The sequence below is a fragment of the Eurosta solidaginis genome, chromosome 4, assembly GCF_040869045.1.
Source record: "Eurosta solidaginis isolate ZX-2024a chromosome 4, ASM4086904v1, whole genome shotgun sequence".
Classification (NCBI taxonomy): Eukaryota; Metazoa; Arthropoda; class Insecta; order Diptera; family Tephritidae; genus Eurosta; species Eurosta solidaginis.
The window spans coordinates 273,299,403-273,320,944 of NC_090322.1; the positions used below are offsets into that span (position 1 = coordinate 273,299,403).

Consider the following 21,542-nt stretch of genomic DNA (forward strand, 5'->3'; position numbering starts at 1 on the left):
TAGATGGACATGGCTAAATCAAACCAGATTGTCAACCTGATTAATTCAGATACTTATTGGTGGGTCTATCTCTTCTTCTTATTGAAGGACATACAATTTTGAGATTCGTGATAAACTTAATATACCATTCCAATTATATGAAAGATATAATGATTTTTTCGAGTTAGGGGTCTGAGTTGAATAATTCTTAAAGAAAACTATCAGGTTGTATCAAATATACGTACGAAATTTATTTTGATGAATATATGAATAATCTGTATATACAAAACAATTGTACCCTATTTTTTTAAGTATGTATTTAGTATGCATAAGTTTAGCTAAAAAAAAGCATATAAAGAATGTTATAAGCTGGTGGATAAGTTTTTATTCTAAACTCCAAATTTTTTATTACATATATGTTTTGGAAATTTAGAACTCTACATATTGTACCATAAATTATTTAATTTTCAATATTAATGGCATGCAACAATTATTTTTAATAATAATAATCTGTCAGGACCGTATCATTTTGGTCAATCGTAGCTTGCATTTGTTAATATTTAAATTTGTCAATTACTTAGCATAAATATTAAAAGTATTTAAAAAAAAATAATGATAATTCATCTAAACGCGTTAACGGCACCACGTAAAATGTAAAAAAAATCGCGGTACATAGGAGGTTAGCTCATTTCAGCGTTTAGGTTTTTTATCCTGAATGCGTTCAAATCAAATATTAGAATTGGCAATAGAATCAAACTTAAATAAAAAATAATAATCGCACTTAGTGTATATATGTATATTTTCAAATATACCTATGCTTATTGATCAAAAGTGATACAAATGAAGTGTATATTGCCAATTAAAAGAAAAAAAAAAAAAAAATCAACATAAATTTACATACTTCATAAATATAAATCAAAAGCAACATACATATGTATGTATGTACATACCATGGTCCCGTTTTAGCTTCGATCATATTTTTAATAACGGAAAAATACTTGTGTTTTTGTTTTTATTTTATATATGGGTATTTGTATACGTAGTATGTATATCCTGGAATACTTTTTGAAAGCAAATAAGTGGTTTTCTAACGCTTAACGGGTTAAGATGCTCCGATCGCAAAATAACTTTTCGCCTTATTCCTTGCATACTTCACCACATATATACTGTATACCTATTACTCGGGTATATCGATTGGAATGGATGTAGTAAACGTTGGAGTTTCGAGCTCCTCGTGTTTTTTCATTTTTAGCATCTTTATAAATGTGATACAAAATTGGGTAAGCAAATAACATGATTTGATATATTAAAATCATAACTTACCTGCTGCAATTTATAATGATTGATGATATCCTGGTCAGCGGGGCATGACTGTGTAAAGGCATCCAATTGGTACATGTGATACATATAACGCCACAAAGCAGTAAAATGGGTCTAAAGGTTGTAAATAGTTTGATTTATCTAACCTTACTTTTATAACATGTAATATTGCGCCGAATAAAACTATCCCTTTGTTTCCTAATTATTTTTTCACCTTCCCAATGCTTCAGTACGGGCCTTGCAGCGAAAGCCAACTATCTCGTTAGGTCGGTATCTGTTCTAGCTCTGTCCCCTCGCATTGCTTTCAATTGACTCTTAATATTGTGACGTCCTAAATGTCACTTGTCCCCCTTTGCAGAACTTTTTGTAGTTGTTGTTGTTGTAGCGATAAGGTCACTCCCCGAAAGTTGTGTTATCGATGTTGATGGACCTTTGCCGGATATAGATCCGGTACGTTCCGGTAACAATCACCATTAAGGCACTAGCCCGACCATCTCGGGAACGATTTAGTATGACCACATGGAACCTTCTAGGCCGTTCTGCTATCCCACCCCCTAGATCCATGAGGAACTTGGGGTCGCCTGAGCCACGGCTGCTGAAGAAACAGTATTCGCCACGAGTGGGTGAGGTTGACACTTGGGCTGCAAAAGCTATAAATTGCGTTGGCAACCCCTTTATAGGGTTACGCTACATAGCCCCTTGAATCAATTTGGTATTTATTCGCATCTTATGACAGGCATATCTGCCGCAGGTATATTCTAAGCCCCTAGCCCACTGGGCCGCCTTTGGTTAATTAACTTAAATACATATAGCGCCATTGGTACAAGTGTGGCTACCAACTGTCCCGCTCTGCATTCGATTAGAACCAGTTCGGAGGTAGTCATTAAACATGTGGTGCGAATATGTCGCAATGCGTAAACATTCCGGAAGTATTTTTGCGGTTACCACAACAACATAACGCATTGTTGAATGAAATATGCAATACCACCATAACCTATTTTCTATTCTCTCAGCCCTGTCTTTCGGATTTCACGAGACGTTTGGAAGAAGGGAAAAGAAGAACAAACAAAGAATCAATACTATTTAAAATACATTTGAAAACCAACGATTTGATAAAAAGTTAGCACTTCAATACATCTCAATTTTAAATTGAATACAAACTTTTTTTTGGGGTTGAGTTAATGTAGTGTTAACAATTTATGATCAGTAGTTCGACGTTAAGTTCAAACTCTTTAGGGGATCGAAAAGTGATTACTATTCATTTCAATATCAACAAACGGGGTAAAAACGCCAGGACCGTTATTCGGCGCGCTCCTCACTTAAGACAAATTTTGTATTAGGCTCACTTGCAGAACGGCAAGTTATTTTGTAAGCTCAGAGTTAATTTTGAAAATTTGTCAAAAATGTATGACTTTAACCCCTCATGTCAAGTTAACTCTGAGTTAAAAAGATAACTTGCCGTTTTGCAAGTGAGCCTTATTTTACTAACTGGTATTTCAAAGTCCACAAAATATTTTCCGGCAACGCGGATATGTTGTAAACGAGGCATCAGCTCACAATCGAAGCAACACATTGTATCGCCAGTTAAAAAACGCGTATTCCGATTAGCCAAATGATCATTGATTTTCCTTAAGTGACTCAAAAGAGCATTGTTTTTGGCTTCATCTTTTTTGACCAACATCAACTTGAGCTTGACATACAAATTTTCAATCAATGTTGCTACTTCCTTATCCTAAACAAAATAAAAATTACAAATCCAAAAAACTGACAAAAGCCTAAATTCAAATGATTTACCTGTACAAATAAGTTATAACCACCTGGTATATTCTTCATGATATGTCTTTCAATTTTGTCATTTTCAAGTATTGCCAAGCCATTATCAATTAAAATAGGTGGATGTGTGGCCTCAAAATTGGTACGAAAATCTGGTGGAGGCTTTTGCATATCGACCGTTGTGACCTACGTATTTAGGGAATATATACATTTTACAAGATATACACATATATGAACAGATATACAAATGTACCTTTAAACTTATAGTTTTTAACTCGGCCAACAGATACAGATCCATAAAATATTCCTGGCAAAAGAGGCAAGCACCTTTACGCCTGCCGTCAATTGTTGAGGCCTGTAATATAAATCGAATTACATGACGTATACGAATTAGTACGTTACAAACAAAATGTTGTCACCCAATGTACATATGTTTGCTTGTATGTATGTATTAGCCAAATACTTGTTTTAAGAAAATATTTGTAATGAATAAGTCATCCTGATTCTCTTACGTATTTATGAGGATAGCATTTCAAGCATTTTTGAAGCTTATCTTAACTTTCCAAACAACAAATGCATTTGAAAATGTACGCTAACAACACGCATCTACATTTTTGATAAGTAAAATCGGTACTCAAACTTTGATGGTTCTATGGTGTTTTATTGGAAATCTTTAAATAATATTCTTTAATATCTTTAAATAATTGGAAATCTTTAATAAATATGTAAGCGCCTTTCATTCAATTATTGAGATCAAAGTAAAAAATAATAGTTTTACATAAACAAAAATTATTATACTCAATTTTTTTATTCTAAAAGTGCATTTATTAAAGTTTGTTCAATAATTTCTTCTTCTTTTTCAGTCAAATTCACTAAATCTGTGCTCCATGCAACTGAGGCACATTCTAAATTGCCTTCTTTATTATTCGCAGTCCCAGCAATGTTCAAGTCTTTGAAAAATTGTTCAGCATTTAGAACATTATTATCTATGGCATGATTTGCAGATTCATCTAAGGCGGATTTATTACTAAAATCATCAACGGTGCTATTTGTTGCTGCTAAACTTTTTCTTCGCTTTATATAACGCCATAAAGTTGTGATGGGTAGAGAATAGAATTCAGCAGCAAATCGTACTGACATTCCATTGACGATATGTCCACGATATGCTTGTATTAAACGATCTTGCACCCCATGATCAACTATATCCTTGTTGCCGCATCTAATCCATATTGGTGGCAATTCGCCGCTATTCTTTAATCGTGTTTTATGTAAATGTACAGTCGATTTAGGTACATGCAATGAACGTGCAATTTCCGATATTTGTAGACCTGCCTTAATTTTACTGCGTATAAGCTCATCTAATTCTTTGTTTTGTTTTCGTCTCTTATATTTCGGATGTTTTACCACACGTGATGACACCGTAGAACGTACCACACTAAAACGTTTTGCCGCCTCACCCAAGCTCATTCCACCTACCACAACAGCATTTGTAGCTAATTTAACTGCATCCGAGTTATGTGATCGCTTCTTACGACGTTTTGATGATGCTGTGGTTGTTGCACTACAAATGCTAGTATCGGATGTCGACTCAGTCGATTCAATATCTTGACAACTGTTGTTATCACCATCTGTTTCGCATGATCGCAAATCTTTTTCAATTTCATCAAACAGACCTTCGCATGCCTCTGCAACCATTGCGGCGAAATTTAAACTTCCATCTGGATTATTAGGTATTGTATATGCATCTTTATTTGCTACTTCTTCTGTTATTGGTACATCGAAAAGTGACACATTATTAGCCTGATTTATAGATGCGTTTTCATTTATAGTTCCAATAGTGGAGTTAGAACATAGCAGATTCTGTTGAGGCTGTAGGTGCATAGACGGTGTAAGATCTGTAATTGTGGCTGTTTCACATTTTTTCGGTGATACAAAATCGAAATGAAAATGTTGACTGTCAAAATGTGTGAGCGTAAGAATGTGATGATCCTTTGGTGTTATTGTTGCCGTTGCTACATTCTGTTGATTTTGTACGAGATGATCTTTACGTGGTGCTAAATAATTTTCTTCAATGTTTGTTAATCTATATTCCTTCATATTTTGTTGTTGTTGTAATTTTGGTTTTAATAATTCATTTGTTTCCACAATATTCTCTTTTTCATCTATATAATTATATAATTCACCGACAGATATGTTGTTGATATTGTTGTCATTCGTATTATCCAGAAATTCATTAACAAGCATAAATTCTTCCTAAAATGGGGCAGAGGGATAATGAAAGCAGACTATTAGGTGGTGAACACACACATCACAATTCAATATGATAGCTTTGAGTTTATTTTCTATACTGAATTCTCATCGAGCACGCTCATTCGTTTGCAATCTAGTAGTAGGTACAGACAAATTACAAATTGTGCAGCCACATTTGTTAAAATTATTCTATAAATATATATTTAAAGCGGTGCGGCGCAGCGCTCCTAAAAGCAGCTGAAGCGACGCACATTCTTGCTTGCTCACTTTCACTTATCGTTTTTGTTAACAGCCTTTCTCTCTTCGTTCATTATATACCACTAACCTAAATATTTCAAAAAACCGATGGATTCTAATTTAAGTGTGCAATCATTTATTTTATTTTTTAGTATCCTTTTTGTGAAAATACCGCTCGTCTGTACGTCATTGTTCAAAACACAAAGGTGATCTTCAATTTCTGTAGGTACGTCAAATTCTTTTTCATTTTATTGCACTATCTGCACTAGAGTATGTTCCATCATGTTTGTACATACATATGTATTTAATGTAAACAAAAATGAAATAAGACATCCCAAACAAATCCGTAAAATATGCTATACAACTAATAGAGTAAGAGCCCGTGACGACCAGACCTTTTTCATTTTATAAAAGTTGAAATTTCGTCAGTGCATACTTCAACTGGAGCAGCATCGTTCGTCTATTATAAAACTTGACTCATGGTGGCTTTTAACAGATATCGTGCAAAAATTTTAGCAGAAAAATGGACCTTTCTTTCGTCATTTTATAAAGACTGATTTTCATATATGGTCTTCGTCACGATATAAGAAGCCACTAGCCTCATTGCCAGACACTTTCCATAGTGGCTTTGTCCAGCCAGACACTTTTTATAATGCAAAACTGTACTTTTTCATAAAGCTAAATACTTTTTCATAAGCTGAGTTTTTTACGGCAAACAAAATTTCAAAAGTTTTTTTAAAGATTTTGTATTCGAATTTCAGTATAAAATTGCTTCGATGTTCTTTGAAGTTTAGAAGGATTAAAAGTGTCTGGCTAATCAAAGCCACTATGGAAAGTATCTAGAAATGAGGCTAGTGGCTTCTTATATCGTGACGAAGACCATATATGAAAATCAGTCTTTATAAAATGACGAAAGAAAGGTCCATTTTTCTGCAACATTTTTTGCACGATATCTGTTAAAAGGCACCATGTCTCAAGTGTTATAATACACCAACGATCCTGCTTCAGTTGGAAGTATGCACAGACGAAATTTCAACTTTTATAAAATGACAAACGTCTGGCCGTCACGGGCTCTTCGACTATAATAGAAATTGTGCAAAGGAAAGAGAAGGTAATGAATAGATAATAACGAACAGTTGTGTTGCTTTACATACAATATATTTCATAATTATAGATAGTCACCAAAAAGTTTTTTTTTTCAAGGATAACACTGGCACTAGCTTTTAGTCAGATTTGCCAAAACACTGCTTACTAAGAGGTATAAGGTCCCAAATTGGACTAGGCCTTAGCTTGGAGGCGTTACCCTTCAGGAGAAACCTTGAACAAAATATCTAGGAGTCATTCAAGAAATTAAGTTGTCATAGGACCTCAACGTGGAGAAGAGAGTAACGAAGGCCGCGACGGCACTTTGTACATGTTAAAGAATGCTGGGGTGTGGTGGGGTCTATCGCCCTCTCTCTGATGTTGTTGCAGCAGTTCTTCCCCCATCCAATCAATCAAAACCATCTTGTCATCAATATCCTCTAACGCGAGCCCAAGGAAACTTGTTGTTTCAACAAGGGTGGACCAGAGTGAGGCGGGTGTTTGAGACTAAGGCAAGAGTTTAACTGTTACAGTATCCAGATCGAAGTTGAGCTAGAGTGACGCGCGTCTCCCTAGGATGAATGCTTTCCCCTTCTGCGAGATCAGGGTATTTATTTTTAAGAATGGGGTTCCGTAGCGATTTTGAGAGCTGTCTGTAGGGCAGGCCAGTATTTTCTTCCAGTGAGTAATATTTAGACTTGGTGACCATATCGGAGACGCGTAGCATGTAAGCGACCGGCCAATTGCTTTGTAAGTGGTAATGAGCGTGTCTTCGCCTTTACCCCAAGTGTTGCCGGCAAGAGATAAGAGGGATTTATTACGGCTCTGGGTTTTAGGTGCAATTGCGGTTGCATGCTCGCCAAAATGTAGATCCTGATCGAACGTCACACCTTGTTTTTTTATGGGTGTAACACAGTCGGTAGCGTACAATGGTAGGATACAATGGTGACTTCTTCTGGTGGCGAAGAGAGCTTCGATATGTAGAAGTTAAACGAAAGCTGGGATAGGACACCACCCTGTGGTACTCCTTGCTTAGTTATTCTGACTTTAGATGTTACGTTCCTGAACGGCACCTTTGGCTGCCGAGCAGACAGATAATTTGCGGTCCACCGTTTGAGACTTGGAGGAAGGGAGGACCCTTTCAAGTCTTGCAGTAACATGCCTTGGTTGACTGTATCAAATGCTCTCTCTTACTGGGAATTTTCAGCGATGGTAAAACCTATCCTATACTATGTAGGTCTATGTAAAGCGCGAATAACCTCCGAAAAGATTTTAGGCAGGGTTACTGTTCCAATTTGCGTCGTGCCCCTTTTAATTTTTCTACAAATTGGCGGGCCGGGGCTGCATGTTTTAAGCCGACTCCGAACGGCATCTGCAAGGCAGATGAGTTTTCACTGAGAAGCTTTTCATGGCAGAAATGCAATCGGAGTGCTTACGGAGGGGTGACCCCGCTTAGAAAAACTTTCTTCTAATTGAAAAAACATATGACATTCTGTACTTTCCATCTGCAGATCTGGTGGCGAAGAACATACGGCCATAGTGGTACAGCGTCGTGAAATACTGGACGAACAGACTACGTTATTTCGTACCGGCCCTTCGAAAGGGCTCTTAGAGCCACAATAGAGGTGGATAGTTGGCGCAACGGTGCTCAAATTGCTAATTTGGTTCGGAAATATGTGAAATGGGTGCTGCCAGTACTCATAAGATCCATAACTTGTCATTTTTACGACTCTTTTGGCAGATTCATATTAATAGTTCGATGAAAAATGCCTTTCGATACGTGATAGTATAACGCGATAAGGACTCAAATACTGTAAGCTTTCAGATCACTGTATTGTTTTTCAGACGGAAGTAGTAGCCGTAAGCAAAGCATTGGAAACAATAGAAAAATTGGCTTAAACCGCGGCACCGTCAACTTTTATATTGACAGGACAGCAGCAATTAAGGCAATAATCTCGAATAGCACAGCATCTATGGGAAGAGAGCATACATCAATGCTTGCACCGTAGCAAGCAGGAAAGGCGTGTACCCAACCGCGAATCTGCAAAGTGTCAATATGGTGGGACTAAAAAAAGTTACTTATAACATTAAAAAGAGATGACTGTAGGCGCATGAAGAGTATTACGACTGGACTCTGCCTTCTGGCGTCACATGCCCTCAAATGAGGCCTAGTCACTGGTAGCAGATGAAGGAAGTGCGGGTTGGAGGAGGAAGCGATCGAGTTCATTTTCTGCTCGTGTTCTGAGCTCGCCAGGCTAAGACTCCAACTTTGTGAGCTATCAGATCTAGAAGCAGCAAGCGGCATAGGTCCTAGAAATCTTCTAGTATTTGCCAAGAGGACGGAGTTATTTTATAACATAGGTCCTCACGGACCGGCCAGTTTAACCTAACGTAAATTGGCAATACACCCTTTAAATCTTGCGATATTTGCGAAATTCATAAGTACGTAACCGTGATTAGGTTAGGTTAAGGGGGTGTGCGTGGGTATTATCCACACTACCACTCGGAGACATTTTTGTCCATTGTGAGTACGCTCAGTAAGGCCAGGGTGGCGGTACATTCTTTTAACCGCATTACCTCCTAGTGGTCCTCAACGAACCACTTGCTTTTCCTGATGAACCCAAGAAGAAGTGAGACGTCGGCCTGCCCAACCTCTGCGAGGCTGTCGAAGAACTGTGCACCCAGAAATCTCGGGACATCGGTAGAGAAAGTGGTAGATCGACTCCTCCTCATCCTGACAGCTTCTGCAGAGGGAGCTTGTTGGTATTCACCATCGTCGGAGCATTGGTGTGATAGCATAATGATCTTTGATGACACCTGTAAGTACCCTCACCGCGGATTTGTTCAGGGATTAAGAAACTAAAATTAAAAATTGTCCAATTAAATAAAAGACATACGTATTGTAACGAATTTACTTGCAAATCCTCTTATTTGCCCTTCTGCTAAGTTCGAATCACTAAACTGTTGAATAAATAACTCCAATATTGAATAATGGAAAAATGGCCTTTATTAAAGTCCTTCACAATAACATTTATACTTTGCAACTAGCTTGCTTAACAACCAAACGGATTGATAGCTCAAATGAAATTCTACTATTGCCCTACAGATTGCGTGCTTAATCAATAACTGCTTGATAGCTCAAATCAAACTGAATTTCAGCGCCTCTACATTTGCTGCCTTTTATACTCTCTGATTTCAACGTTCGCATCTTCTAGGCGCTTCCATTTCCAGAATCTACTAGTTGCCATCAGCTCTCAAATTTCTCAGCTGTAACTGCAATTGCACGATTTTATAGCTTTTCTCATTGCATACTTTCAGGAGTATCTCAGATATATGCATGTGTTTGTGCATTGATTCTCCGCTGCTCGTATACGTACATGGTACATATGTGTAGACGCAATTATTGTTTCGTTTATGTAGATACATAATGATTGATCTATGGATGTGCATGATATCACTGTTTAGCATCGGCTTAGAGATAGCAGCACCCCTTAGTTTTGCTAATATTCGTAACACTGCCCTCCACCTAAGTCTGATCGTCCCGATCAGACAAATCTCCCGATCTAAACGCCGCTAGCATCTCCAAATGTACCACTCTTCTAATCCGTGGTTTCCCAGTGGTTTGTATGCGGTAGATGGTATCACTGATCTTCTTCAGAACTTTGTACGGGCCTTCCCAACTGCACCGAAATTTGGCTGGAACACCTTTCCGCCGGTGAGGGTTGTTTAACAGTACCAAATCTCCCTCCAAGAAACCTTCCGAATTTTTGTTCTCATTGTACCTGCGTTTCATCTTACTACTCATTTTTCTTGATCGTTCCCTTGCACTTTGTTGTTTGGCCAATGAACTTCTTCGCAGAGCTTGCACTTGACAGATTGACTTTGCATCATCATTATCGTCTGGACGTTTCACAACAGTAGTGCGCGCTGGCTTGAAACCACCCTTGCATTCTTTCTGAAAAATTCTTTCAGTCGTTTTAGTGCGTCCATTAGGGGTTGTCGATGTCGATGTTTGTCTTTTTCTCACAGGTACTTTTAATTTCGCTTTATTTGGCCCATTCGATCCATCACCCTTTTCTTTTGACTTTCGTGGCCTTTGTCGAGTCTTCTCCACCATTACTCGATTACTACTGAACCCTTTCTCCAACTTGAAGTTAAGTGGTATATCCTGGTTCTCATAACGCATCACCCTTCTCTGCATATCGCTCTTGATGTCATGGTCAACAAAGAAGTCCACTCCCAATATGACTTCCTCAACGATCTTCGCCACAACGAATTTGTGTAGAACCGTGACCTTTCCAATCAAGACTTCACATATCACTTCTCCCTGGACTTGGTTATACTCGCCAGTGACCGTACGCAACCTTGCTCCAGGTAACGGCTTTACTCTCCTGTTGACCAAGTCAGATCGGATCAAGGAATGAGATGCGCCCGTATCTACAGTCAGTACACGCTCCTTGCCATCCACATTCCCTCTGACGGTAAGACTGCTTGATTTCCTTCCAATTTGCGACATAGATATCACAGGATATTCAATAGCTGGAGCTAGCTCTCGATTTTTCCATCTGGCACGCTCTTGCTCATCTTCTCCAGCTTTGCGTTTACGGACACCAAAGTTGGAACTACCAGGACCAGGATCGCAATGACGTGCAATGTGACCGGGCTTCCCGCATTTGAAGCATTTGATAACTTTTTCATTCCGCTTTTGAGATCCTTTCAGCGCCTCCAATATTGCGTCTACCCACTCTGGCCTTTCTACCTCCACACGGCGTGCTTTGAAAACTGGCTTACACAGAAGCAATGCTGTTTCTTGAGTCAGTGCATGGGATACCGTTTCTGCGAATGTGGGTTTTGGGTTTGTATATGTCGCTCGCTTCGTTTCTACGTCCCGTATGCCATTTATAAAACTCTGGATTTTTACCCTCTCGGTGTACTCCACGGGTGCGCCCGCATTTGCCAAATGTGCCAACCTTTCAACATCCGAGGCAAACTCCTGCAAAGTCTCATTCGCTCGTTGGTGACGGTTTTGCAACTCAATTTGGAATATCGTTTTCTATGCTCGCTTCCATAACGTCGTTCTACAGCAGCCATCAATGCGTCATAACTGTTCCGTTCGTGCTCTGGAATAGTCTGTAAGATTTCGGCAGCTGGTCCTTTCAATGCTACGAAGAGTGCAGCAACTTTATCTTCAGCATTCCAGTTGTTCACTGTTGCGGTCTTCTCAAACTGTAGCTTAAAGACCTGGAAAGGAACAGACCCCTCAAAGGATGATGTTTTTACCTTTGGATTACTCGCTGAAACAGCTGGGCGATTTATTTGTAACTCCTCCATACGACCCTTCAAATCATCGACTTCTGCCTGAAATTGAGCGATTTTTGCATCCTGTGCTTCCAGCTTTGATGTTACCCTTGCTTCCTGTGCTTCTAACTGTGAAGACATTTGTGCCACCTGCAATGATAAGCGCTCCTCTTGTTCTTCCATCTTGGATGTTATGCGTGTCTCCTGCGATTCCAGTTGGGATGCCATATATGTCTTCTGTACTTCCAGTTGAGTTTCCATCTTGGATGTAATCTGTGTCGACATTTCTGACATACGCGTTTCTTGTGCTTCAATCTTCGATGTTATTCATGTCTCTTGGGATTCCATCTGTGATGACATATACGTTTTCTGTTCTTCTAGTTGAGATGACATTGTCGATGTTTGAGCAGATATTGCAGCCAAAATCATGTTCAAGTCTGTGCTCGTAACTGTCTGCGATGTTTCGTTTTTCTCTTCAATTTTTGTTGTTGTCTCGTCCCCATCAGGATAAAAGACATACTCGTCCACATCAATTCCTTCTGCTTCCATTGCCTCTCGCAGTCTTGCCTGAAGTTCGACTTTATTGCCGGTTGTATTCAATCCACGGTTCTCCAACTCCTTCTTCAGTTGCTGGATCTTCAATTCACTGAACTTTGCCATGTCCTTGTTGTCCTCTGGAATTTATTCAACAATTCCTCTTCTGACACCAATTGTAACGAATTTACTTGCAAATCCTCTTATTTGCCCTTCTGCTAAGTTCGAATCACTAAACTGTTGAATAAATAACTCCAATATTGAATAATGGAAAAATGGCCTTTATTAAAGTACTTCACAATAACACTAATACTTTGCAACTAGCTTGCTTAACAACCAAACTGATTGATATCTCAAATGAAATTGTACTATTGCCCGACAGATTGCGTGCTTAATCAATAACTGCTTGATAGCTCAAATCAAACTGAATTCCAGTGCCTCTAGGACAAGCATATGTGGCGCAGAGTCGAGTAAAGTCTTTGGAAGGATTATGTATTGAAGACTTATATTGTAACAAATTGTCAGGAAAAAGTCTTTGTAATAATGAGTCACTAAATGAACTAAATAGAATAAGAAATAATAGGCAATTAAATAAAGAATAAAAACTTGAAAATAAAATAATTTAAAAAAAGTTTAAGTTAAACAGTTTTATTGAAAACAATACTTACATGAAGTAATAATAATACTAAAAGCTAGAAAATAATTAGGTAGGCCCTAGGTACTAGTTATCACACTCCTCATCAATCTAGGGCGTTGATCAGACAATTAAATAAAAGCGTTGGAAGCGTCAAATTTCTATTGATAATCATACATAAGACCAACTGAACCCTAATCAGGTTATGCTACGCCTCACATTTTTAGAAATTTCACGGGCCCAACGTTTTTATTTAATTGTCTGATCAACGCCCTAGATTGATGAGGAGTGTGATGACTAGTACCTAGGACCTACCTAATTATTCTAGTTTAAATTTTCGTACTTGCTAGAGCATATCACTTCTGAGGTAAAGTATCAGTATAATTTTGTCTTATACCGCAAGAACGTTAAATTTTTTGTTAGCATTCGACTCCGAAAATAATTTTTTTAAAGTGGGCATGGTGGCCAACCGATTTTGTTAAATTTCCAAGGTGTTTACATAAAGACAAGGACAACCTCCATTCAAAGTCTTCGATGGCTTTTGATTTATGGCTGGCAAAACTTTTAAATTTTCCCCAACTAAATGTGGGCGGTGCCACGCCCATTCCATTTTTTCCGTTTTTCGGAATTTTCGATTTTGATTCTATTCTGAGTCGAGATAAGCCAGTATACCGAATTTCGTAAAGATACCTCAATTTTACTCAAGTAGTCCTTTTAATGGATGGATGGGCATGGATCAATTAAAATCTTATTCGATAAGGATAATTTTGATATAATGAAGTAGAACTTTTCGAAATAATAGCGGTGACCTATGAAAATTGTTGTCATAGTTTTTTTTACACTTAAATAGCACTTGTTATTTAAATTTGTGTACACCAGAACATAGGCCCAAATACTACCACTCTGCATTTAAATAAGTTTACGATACAGTTGCCACATTTATGAAGTCCCGTTACCTCGCAGTTGTTTTTTTCTGTGATTAAAAATAGCAGTACAAACGAAGTACTCGTTCGAAGTGATTGGAATGAAGCGTGAAAATTGTTATTAATTTCAAGTGGTACAATCGGTAGTTGTAAGTTTTGAGACAATAATTTTCAAAAATGTGCCGTGCTAAACACTGTGCTAAAGGCCAGTCGAAATTGGAACAACATTTTGTGGTCCGATGAAGCCAAAGTCGTTCTATTTGGTTCGAGAGGGCGCCGAGAGCATGTACAAGGGCCAGAGTGCTTTTTCTGATCCCATATAAGCATTCCTAAGGATAAAACATGAAGGTGGCAAAATCAATGTATGGCGATGCTTCTCCCACTATGGCACAGGTCCGCTATATTGGATGAAAGAGAATATGGGTGTCAAATTGTATGTAAAATAGTCGAGTTGACTATGCTACGCTATACACGCACTTCATCCCCTTACGTTCCACCGCTGCGCATTAAAAGTTGTAATACTTTAATAATAATAAGTTGTAAAACATTTGACGATGACGCTAGTATATACATTAGACTGGGTCGATTTATTAACAGATATCGCGCCATCGATTTTTCGACAGGATTTGAGCTCAGGAAAAAAAGTTCCACTACGCATATCCAAAAAATAATAATTTTCGAGCCTGCGAAGTTTCATTTTTATTTTTTATTTTTTTCGACTTTGATTTTTAAGGTTTTTTTCATGACCAACAAAAAAAACAAAGCAAATATTTTTTTTAAGTCGATTTCCCATCGCAGTCAAATTTCATTTCATCAATCAGTGAAATAGTCACAGTCCTTCACGTACAAGCAAATATCCGACGTTTGAACGTACTCGAAAACATGGAAAACTACAAACAAAATACATCGAACTAAAAAATTTAAAAATATTTAATAGTTTGAAAAACTAAAAAGCTACGCTTTTATAACTAACCGAACTAAAAATTAGAAATTTTTTATCAAAAAGATATTATGTTACATTAGTAGAAGATGGAATAGGTAACCATAAATAATTTACTCAAAATAAAATTCTGGATGAACTCAGAGCTAGCCTGACATGAGAGGTTGAACTCATACATTTTTTTCAATTGACTCTCAGCCAAAATAACGGCCTGCCGTTCTGAAAGTGAGCCTTAAAGTTATTAACAGAATAATCAAATAGTTTTTAGTTTCTTAAAAACTATTATTTATTTCAATTAGAAAAACCAGGGCCGTGCCGTATAACGTGTTACGAACAGTGACTGAAAACCATTTCACTCAAGCGATAACTATTGATAGTCATACGTAAGACCAACTGAACCTTAATAAGGTTATGCTATGCCTCACATTTTTAGAAATTTGACGCTTCCAACGCTTTTATTTAATTGTCTGATCAACGCCCTAGATTGATGAGGAGTGTGATAACTAGTACCTAGGACCTACCTAATTATTTTCTACCTTTTAGTATTATTATTACTTCATGTAAGTATTGTTTTCAATAAAACCGTTTAGCTTAAACATTTTTTTAAATTATTTTATTTTCAAGTTTTTAGTCTTAATTGCCTATTATTTCTCATACATTAATTAATTGGCTATTATTTCTCTTACATGGACTCTTTCCTGACAATTTGTTACAATCTAAGTCCTCGAACTCCAAAGTATTTTGATGTCACTTCTACTGGACTGTATGTAATATTTGTTCCAAATATGAGTTAAATCGGACCACAGATACGAGTATTTTTATTATATCGATCCTTGCCGCACCTAGCAGGATTTTTTTTTTTCATAAAGAAATTTCTATTTCTGTATTACACGTATTACAGTGTTTCAAATTGAGCCAAATGGGACCACAAATACGATTTTTGTCAATATCTCGACCCTTGTGCCAACCGGCGGCGATATTTTTTAATATGCCGCTTTCTATTCATGTATGTAATATGTATTCCAAATATGAGCCAAATCGGACCACAAATATGATCTTTTCAAATATTTCGATCCATGTGCCACCTACCGGAGTTGCATTGTCATCGGGTTCTGAACTATATTCCAAGTTTGAAGTTTGTAGCTTATCGGAAAGTTACCTAAATTTTAATTATAGAATTCGTGCCGGCCGGCCTGTCAAATCAAGCTAAAAAACCGTTTAAAAATATAGTTTACTCTATGACCATTTCGGCGATTCAAGATGGTCATAATACCAATATCATTTTCATTATAGCTGTTTGAAATTTGACGTTGAGACCATTTCCAATTGACCTGACGTCATCCCTCCTTTTTATCAAACCTCTTTCCGGCATAATGATGTATGCCAAATTCGACAAGAAAGCAAATCTTAAATCGAGATCGATCAAATGAGTTTTGTTTATGAACAAAAGATCATCTGCTTTCCACAAGTCAACTAACTCTACAACTACTATTTCTTCCTCATCACTTAGCTCTTTTCTTCCTTCTTACTTCTTGTAAAAAGTTCACAAAGTTTTTACACTCAGTCTTTTGTTTACAACTTATTTTGACAAGTTCTTTTCTCTCCACTCACAACGTTACCAACTTCCCACAAAAATCTAACAAACCTATAACATGAAAATTAAGTCAGATTTATTATACAGAAAACTTTATCTGCCAGTTGCGCATGTCCCACTTCAAAAAGTATATATATCTCTTAATATATGTATTTCAGTGACTCGAATTTCATCACTCAGGTCAAGAAGATATTCGGGAAAATACCAGAAAACAAAATGAGCGTGCTTTTGTATCCAGTGTAGTACCAATTTCCAACATAAACTTAATGAAATGACAACTTCGTTTAATGAAATAATTAATTTTTGTTTTTCACACAGGGCCACTTGCTTCATTAACAGCAGCCCCTAAAAAAATAATATGCTTCTTATCAAACATAATTAAAATGGACAGCAGCCGTTTCCACTTTAACTTTAAGGATAATCAAAATAAAATGGAATATCTTTGCAGATTTTGCACCTGACCAAAGATGTGCGTATTTAAAAAAAAACCATATTATCTTATGCTGCAAAAATCAAAATCTCCATTTTTTTGGTCTTTTTCTATTTATCATAAGTTATTAAAATAACTTAATTTTAATTATCGTTTGTTACATTGATAATAAAATCGGAGACAGCAAGCAAAACCGACTAGATTTTTCACCCCATTGGGCATTCAATAAAGCAATACTGAGATAATTATGAGTTTGTATTTTGTATAGAAAGCCAATTGTTTCATTAAGCCTCTGTGAAATTATCATAATTTGATTTAATTTTTGTTAATTATTAAACCTTATTAAAACATTTTTTTTGTTCTTTTACCATTGTTTCTCTATTTTCCTTTGCTTTGGCAGTATTGGAGATCTGTGAATATAACATCTCCACCATGTCATTACAATCAAGCGATTCCGCCTCGTTCCCTTCAATGGGCTTTGGTGCGTTATATGGTGTCTTAACGAAGCGCATTTTGAAAGCTGCCACCAAATATCTTTAAATTTTTTTTAATTATTTTAGTCCTTTGTTTTTATTATTTTCATTAAATTTTCGTAAATTTCATTTTTAAGTTAGGTTATTCACTGAGTCTAGAAAGCGTGTAAAATGTAAAAAAACGTTCCACCTTATCTACACAAATATACAATATTCATACAGCGCACAACTTCAAAACGAAAGAAACCGCACGCGTAGTTCTTGGTTTTTTAATAAAAAATAGTTTTCCACATTATTGGTTAGTTTATAAATTATTAACTATAAAAACCAGTTTCCATGGATATGGGTAAGTAAAAATTGAAGACCTTTAAAACTAGTTCACTTATATATTTTGTTGTTTCTTGTAAAAAGCTTTTTACAATAAAATTGTAAACTTTCTACATTTATATTAATTGTAGAGTTAGAGAACTACCCAATGTTATTATCAATTCCAAAAAAAAATTCCAAGAATTTTAGTTTGAAGTCCCCGCCGACCGAATCGAAGTGGTGCTTATGACCTACTAAAAAGAGCAGCCATTCAAATTCGGCATTTTATATATGAAAGGCAGGCGTTTCATGCCATATATTCCTAGATGCGCTACAGAATTTAAAACGGGGATGCTATGGAATAAAGACACCACTCGCATAATTATAATCGCGCTCGTATTTATATGTTGAAACCATTTATAGAACTGCATTTCATTTTCAAATAGCGTAGAACTTAAAAGAGTGTATGTATTTATAATTATGCAAGAAAGTGTGTCCAGTGGAAAGAATTGTTCTATCACTCTTTTTATACACTCTACGATCTAAATATAGTCCCATGCTCATGGATTGGTTCTCTATTTTGTATGTAAACGAATTTCATCACTGACTAACTATGAAACGAAAATTTTGTAAAGAATATTAAAATGTTTCATTTCTATGTTGGGGGTGACAATTAATTGAAAAAAGGCAGTCTGCTTCACGATTCCTTTATACTATTTAGTTATTTATGGAATGATTGAAGCTGAAGTAGCCGTGGACTAGGAAATGATATCTGCTTGTCTGAAATTGTGTATCTAAAGCACTAATACACTGCAAGGAACATTTCTATTTAAGCATGTGTATGGAACACGTGTACAAATATGTGTACCACCTTAAGCGTTCTGTGACGAAATTTGAATGTACTTTAATTGCATGTAATAAAAACTGATTCATTTACTTAAATTATTCAACAGTATTAAATACGCATCGTGGTATCATACCGCACACTTAAACCTAAAAACCCCGAAAAACTAAATTCCTTCCAAATATACGCCACAAAAAGTTTAAATGTTCAGAACGAATTGTATAGAGCCTACTTATTAACCTGGGTCGATTTGTATGGACGACAGCTAACCTATATCGCGCCATCGATTTTTCGATAGGATTTGGGCTCAGGAAAAAAAGTTCCACTACTCATACCCAAAAAAAAAAAATTTTAAGCCTGCAAAAACAAATCGATTTTTCGACCAAAATTCTTCTAAATCTCCATAAAAGAAATTTTTTTTTCAAAAAACAGCATTTACCAATTTTGTGGAACTTTTTTTCCTGAGCCTAAATCCTATCGAAAAATCGATGGCGCGATATAGGTTAATAAATCGACCCAGTCTACTACTTATATTTGATGCCGTAGAGAGGCGTCCATGCAAAAGATGCAAATATAGGCCATATGAAAGTCATCCCCTCCCCCCCTTTATAACTTCAAATAAGTCTGATTTTTACTGCCAAACTGAAAGGAACATTTTTAATATGGAATTCCGTTGCTTCTAAAAAATGCTATTCTCAACTGTTTGAAAATTTATGTGTGAGGAAAGCTACGAAAATGTTAAATCTATAATGCTTATTTGAACTTTTTTTACAACCAGTGAGGTTAGGTTAAGTTGAACTGGCCGGTCCATGAGAGACTGAATAAGTCCGTAGTGTTAGCAGAAGTTTGTTTTAACGGCCAAACTGAAAAACCCTATCAAAAACCAGGACCTATGTTATAAAATAACTCTGTCCTCTTGGCAAATACTAGAAGCTTCCTAGGGCTCAAGCCACTTGCTGCTTCTAGATCTGACAGCTGTAGCACTCCTAATAGCTGGAGTCTTAGCCTGGCAAGCGCAGGGCACGAGCACAGAACGTGCTCGATCGTTTCCTCCTACAGCCAGCACTTCCTACATCTGTTATCACTGACCAAGCCTAAATTAAAGGTATGTGACGCCAGAAGGCAGTGTCCAGTCAGTCCTCTCTTTTTAATGATAGAAGCAACTTTGTTAGTCTAAGGTTGTAAAACCTACACATAATCTTCGACACTTTACAGCCCGCGCTTGAACTCACGCCTTTCCCGCTTGGTCGATCATGTGCACCTTTCGCCCTCGCTTAATCTCGCCCAGTCTAATTGGGACGTCTACGGAGCAATGTGGAGATATATGCTTCTCCCTGTCCCGATTCTCTCCAGGGACTGCTTACACTCTAACACGCATTTAGATGCTGTGCTATCAGAGATTATTGCCTTAATTGCTGCTTGACTGTCAATATAACATAAATGCCAACCAGTGAGAATTTATTTCTTTTGTTTATTGGAGCTTAAGTGCCCTGATATTTTTGGCATTAACATGAATGTGGGATTTGCATTCCTACATTGGGTAGACTGGGACTCGTGTCCAAAAACGTGCAATTCCAGTAATGGTAGCCGATGACCATCTTTAAATGCTAAAACTAAATAGTTCAAGTAAATTTAGGCGACCTGCTTCAATACGATTCTGAAACTGAAGTCACCAAGCTTTCTGTACGACAGGGGCGATAGTGCAGCAGCGCATTAATATTTCTTGACAGAATCAAAAATTATCAGATTGCACAAGTTATCTAATGAAGAACAAGCTAATTGTTTAAGAACAGCTTATTATTTATTTATTTTATTGCTTGTAAAATTAAAAATATTTCAAATAATTAAATTGTAAAAAAAAACTTCTATCGGACCCGAAATTCGGTGTTCACTCCTATGAGTCACTGGGGACACTATTCCACTCCCACTCTCATCTCAACCCTCTATCTTTCCACTAGTACAACTCTTTACCATCTAACTTTTAGCCATCTATGATGAACATTGCCATATTTGCTAATAAAAAGATTCTGGATGCCTGTCGTAAGAGGCGACTAAAATACCGGATTCAAGGGGTTTTTCTGGATAAGTACGTACCCAGCAAACACAGCCTCTAAAGTAAGATAACTAGTACATAGTTAGCCCACTCTAGAAAATTGTTAGAAACCTTCAGTAGTAATCGAGTCGAGAATAATCAGAGAGCTAAGGCAAAATCCATTTTCATTAAAATCCATTTCGTTTTGAACGGGTGTAGTTATCTACTCACTTTCTATTCTCTATCTATTGAAATAATAAAGAAAAATAAGGAGTATTATAAGGAATAAATCAGTTGTCTGATACTTATCACAGTCCAAATTAAATTCGCTTTAAAAAGCTAACATTTTTTGGTGGGTATTTACTTAATTGTTATTTGTATTTCTTAGCAAGTACGTGAAGTGCCGGCTGAGCATTTGAAATAATAAGTATGATGATGTCGTAAACATACATTTTTTTAGAACGAGCATTCCATGGAAAATGACAAATTTTAGTCGAATTACTAATTGATTTCCTGATTTTCACTGGCAATACATATGTTTAAGGTATACCAACCCTCAATGAATAAGAAAAATTTGTATAAAAAAACCAATCGAATCGACTAAGCCTGACGTGTCAACTTCACGCTATAATAGCGCTGGGACTATCCGCATATTCGAATATCCATACGGATATCCGTTGACACGGATAAAATCCGGAAGGCATGGATATCCGGTTAATATTCGTTTGTGCAACCATCCGGATATCCAGAATTATGAAGATCCGGTTAATAACCCATATTTTTGGATATCCAGTGAAAGCAAAAAATTGATGTACCATATATGTTTAATAATATTAATAACAATAAATTCGTGGGACATTTAAATCAATTAACAGTGAATACAAAAAAGGCC

The 21,542-nt window shown here is 36.8% G+C and overlaps 1 protein-coding gene across 7 annotated transcripts in view; it reads right to left on the bottom strand.

Moving 5' to 3' along the window:
• Positions 1-205: 205 nt before the first annotated feature.
• Clic (chloride intracellular channel protein 5) overlaps positions 206-21,542 on the bottom strand; it is a 52,636-nt gene continuing 31,299 nt past the window's right edge. Inside the window, exons 1-6 of one of the 7 annotated variants that reach the window (XM_067786235.1) lie at positions 17,364-18,017; positions 3,326-3,427; positions 3,094-3,258; positions 2,789-3,031; positions 1,303-1,413; positions 206-1,234 (exon numbers count right to left, since the gene is read on the bottom strand). In XM_067786235.1, the coding sequence (XP_067642336.1) occupies positions 1,157-1,234; positions 1,303-1,413; positions 2,789-3,031; positions 3,094-3,258; positions 3,326-3,427; positions 17,364-17,507 (843 nt within the window). In that variant the 5' untranslated portion in view covers positions 17,508-18,017 and the 3' untranslated portion in view covers positions 206-1,156. The other 6 variants (XM_067786236.1, XM_067786232.1, XM_067786231.1 and 3 more) reach the window with 6 other exon arrangements.